Source organism: Fomitopsis serialis (assembly GCF_022376445.1).
Source record: "Fomitopsis serialis strain Sig1Antser10 chromosome Unknown B0H18scaffold_51, whole genome shotgun sequence".
Lineage (NCBI taxonomy): Eukaryota > Fungi > Basidiomycota > Agaricomycetes > Polyporales > Fomitopsidaceae > Fomitopsis > Fomitopsis serialis.
The window spans coordinates 1-3,521 of record NW_025955011.1 but is presented as its reverse complement, the minus strand read 5'-3'; the positions used below and the strand labels follow the sequence as shown (position 1 = coordinate 3,521).

General features: G+C 54.3%; 2 protein-coding genes across 2 annotated transcripts; one reads left to right on the top strand and one right to left on the bottom strand.

Moving 5' to 3' along the window:
• Positions 1-255: 255 nt before the first annotated feature.
• B0H18DRAFT_879128 (oxalate decarboxylase) lies at positions 256-2,483 on the top strand (the record flags this gene model as incomplete). The annotated part of the gene is made up of 15 exons (XM_048040673.1): positions 256-551; positions 598-694; positions 799-851; positions 909-967; positions 1,076-1,119; positions 1,167-1,256; positions 1,310-1,351; positions 1,406-1,514; positions 1,568-1,764; positions 1,886-1,920; positions 1,971-2,034; positions 2,086-2,119; positions 2,179-2,238; positions 2,290-2,318; positions 2,370-2,483. The coding sequence occupies 15 exons, from the start codon at positions 256-258 to the stop codon at positions 2,481-2,483; spliced, it is 1,323 nt and encodes a 440-aa protein (XP_047891543.1).
• A 137-nt stretch (positions 2,484-2,620) lies between these two features.
• B0H18DRAFT_501323 (uncharacterized protein) lies at positions 2,621-3,518 on the bottom strand (the record flags this gene model as incomplete). The annotated part of the gene is made up of 1 exon (XM_048038331.1): positions 2,621-3,518. A coding segment is annotated over one exon (597 nt), but the record flags the coding sequence as incomplete, so codon positions are not given.
• Between the last annotated feature and the right edge of the window lie 3 nt (positions 3,519-3,521).

The following is a 3,521-nucleotide window of genomic DNA, read 5'->3' as shown; positions in this document are numbered from 1 at the left end:
GTGGTCATGTTTGCTGCTCGGCACCTCAATTCAGCCCCCCCATACACCGTTGTGACGGATACATGAGTTCCGTCCCTCGCATGAAGCGTTAGCGCAAGCTGCGCAACGACACAATGTCGTGCTGAATTTGTCACGGTGTTTCAAACTGCAGGAAGGTGAGCAGTGGTGTTCTGTGTGCGCTTATCTTGCACCTTGCCGGTATATAAGCTGACCCCTACATTGTGTCTTGCTAGGCCTCGTACATCCTGTCCCATGATGTCTAGACTCCTATCATTCGTGCTCACTGCCGTGTTCGCCTCTTGCCTGACGGCTGCTGCCCCGGCCGCCATATCAGCGTCTGGGTCAAGCGTAGCGTCTGCCGCGGAGCCTAGCGAGACCGTCGCTCTTGCTAGTGACAACCCCAACGGTATCCTGTGGAACACTACGACGGACACCAACCCTCAGCCCATACGCGGACAGCTCGGTGGGACCATCTTGGCCCAGCAGAATGTCCCGCTTCAGCAGCAGAACCCAGATCTCCTCGCGCCGCCTACTACGGACCAGAACACGATGTATGTTACACTTACATAGAGCCTTCGCCTACTAACAGCCCCCTAGTCCCAACGTGAAATGGCCATTCAGTCTGAGTCCAACGCGTCTGAACACTGGCGGTTTTGCTCGTCAACAGAACAGTACGTATCTCAGCACGGTCACGGTCGTATTGTTTTCCACTGCTAAGGTCGTGGTCTCCAATAGTCAATCAAATGCCCGTAGCCACATGTGCGTTGGTAATTCGTTATACACCAGATGTTTGCTGAGACATTCACAGCTATGGCTGGTGTCGACATGCGCTTGGAACCCGGAGCTATTCGGTAAGCGGCAAGAATGCGTGTTTGCTGAATTACATAAGCTTAGCTGCACCATCACAGCGAGCTGCATTGGCATAAGACGTCCGAGGCGAGTCACTACTTACAATCCAAGACGATGTGTGACTAACCCATATTGCAGTGGGCGTATGTACTGAGTGTTAGCTGGCTACCGCAATACTTTGGAGTCAGATATACTGACGCGCTTTCTGTTTAGGGCTACACACAAGTCTCAGCGGTAGACCAAGATGGACGCAACTTCGTGGGCACCGTGGTACGAGCATTGCGTTCAGCGGTCTTGCTTCCCTGACCTCGGTTCAGGGACCTGGCGACTTATGGTACTTCCCGCCGGGTATTCCTCACAGCCTTCAGGCGACGAATCAGACGGAAGGCGGATCCGAGTTTCTCCTCGTATGTCCGCTCTCCTTCAAGTGCGTTATCGACTGGGGTTCACTCCGTAGCAGATCTTCGACAATGGTGACTTCAGTGACGGCTCTACATTCCTTGTGAGTCGTTGTTTAGTGCTGATCTTTTGCATCGCGCCTAACAGCCTCCTACAGCTGACAGACTGGCTGGCGCACACGCCGAAGGAGGTCATAGCCAAAAACTTCGGAACGAGTTTGGCGGCTTGGAACGATATTCCCGGCGAGCAACTATACATCTTCCCCGGTGGTGAGTTGATGCGCTTGTGCCAAAACGTCATCACTCACGTTGGTAATCAGAATCTCCGTCGCCGGATGCAACGGCACCTGAGGACCCTCAAGGACAAGTGCCAAACCCGTACATCTACAAGCTGTCCCAAACCAATGCAACACAGCTCGCTGGAGGCGCTCTCAAGATCGCCGACTCGCGGAACTTTACTGTGTCTACTACAATTGCCCTTGCCGAAGTTTGGGTCGAGCCCGGAGGAATGAGGTCCGTGAAACACACTCCTTTCCTGTTCTTGATAATCTGACCCCGCGTCTTCGTATTAGGGAGTTGCACGTGAGTTTGCGCACAACTCAAAGTAGACTAAGTATTGACTCCTGAGGCACCCATAGTGGCATCCAACGGAAGACGAGTGGACCTATTACATGTTTGTGGTCTTCATTAAACATTACATTGCTTGAGCTAACTTATGATCAGATCGGGGTCTGCTCGTGTGACGGAGTTCGCCTCGAGTTCGACCGCTCAGACTTTCAACTACGTGGTAAGTCTACTATTCTCCAAGTGGGCCATATTTCTTAGGTGGATGTGACAGGCCGGTGATATCGGATTTGTTCCCGCGTCCTATGGTCAGTCCTCTCTACGGCCACTTCAGCACTCGTCGTTTGACCATTGACGTGTCTCATAGGTCATTACGTGGAGAACATCGGCAATGACACCCTCCATTACCTAGAGATCTTCAACAACAGTATGTCATCTGTCATCTAACGTAACTTCAGATCTAACGCAGACGGCACAGATCTCGTGGTGGACGTGAGCTTGAACCAGGTCAGGCCCGTTATTTACACCATCACCGATTGTAGACTGACCTTTCCGCAGTGGCTTGCGCTCACGCCGCCTGCGCTCGTCAAGGAGCATCTCCAGATATCCGATGAGACGATCGCGCATCTCAGCAAGATCAAGCCGTACGTCGTTGGAGCCACCGAGGTGTGATGGCAATGCCAGGGTCAATTCTCTTCGTAAACGTATATGATGTTGTTGGTAGTATGTACGTGTATTCACGATTTATAACGGAACTCATGCAATGTAATGAAGATGTCTACTTGAATGAGAAGCTAGGGCGACCTACGTGTCATGTTCCTTCATAGTATTAACAGTGCGATTGCTACATCGCTTTCGCGCGAGGCCACGCTGAGAGTAGCAAGGTAGTGGAGGTGCTCCAGAGCTTCCACTGCGTGATAGGTGAACATGATTGCTCTACGCGATCTTGCCAGGACGCGACGACCACAAAGTTACATTATCCCTTAAGGACTGAATATCTAAGCTTAGGACATAACATAAGTGGTGGTCATACTGGGCGCAACTATTGCCAGTCACTACACAACAACGGAATATCGTAGCAACATCGCAAAGTCCTTGAAGGACGTCCAATCACCGGGCGTAAGGATGGTAGTTGTGCTGACCGCGCTGGCCGGCGCGTTGCGGGCCTACACCCGCAGGTCCTCCGGGGCCTCCGGGACCGTTGCGTGGGCCACGAGGGACGTTCGGGCCCATGCTTCCTCCAGGGCTCATCGCACCGGGTCCGCCCATACCTGCGCCGCCGCGGCCCATACCCATGCCAGGACTCATACCGCCACCCATGCCCATGCCCATGCCAGGCATCATGCGGCCACCGCTCATCCCACCGCCGAACCTCCGCCCATGCCGCCCATCATGTTCATGCCTCCTGCCATCATGGGGTTCATGCCCATCTGCTGCATCATACGTGTATAGCTGGGCAAGCTGTGTGGGGTCGAAGGGTGCGTTGCCACCTGCGCTCGCCGCGGCCGGGGCGCCGGCGAAGCCGCCGCCCTGTGCGCCGTAGTTTCCGCCGCGCCGTAGCCGCTTTGACCACCTTGCCCACCGCTCTGCCCTGCCTGCCCGCCCTCTGAGAATTCTCGCGTTGTGAGCGTGGCTGAGCGAGTTTGACGTCGATCTATACGTGAGGCTGATGAGCAGGAGGCTACGCGAAACCTGCACGAGCGAAACCAC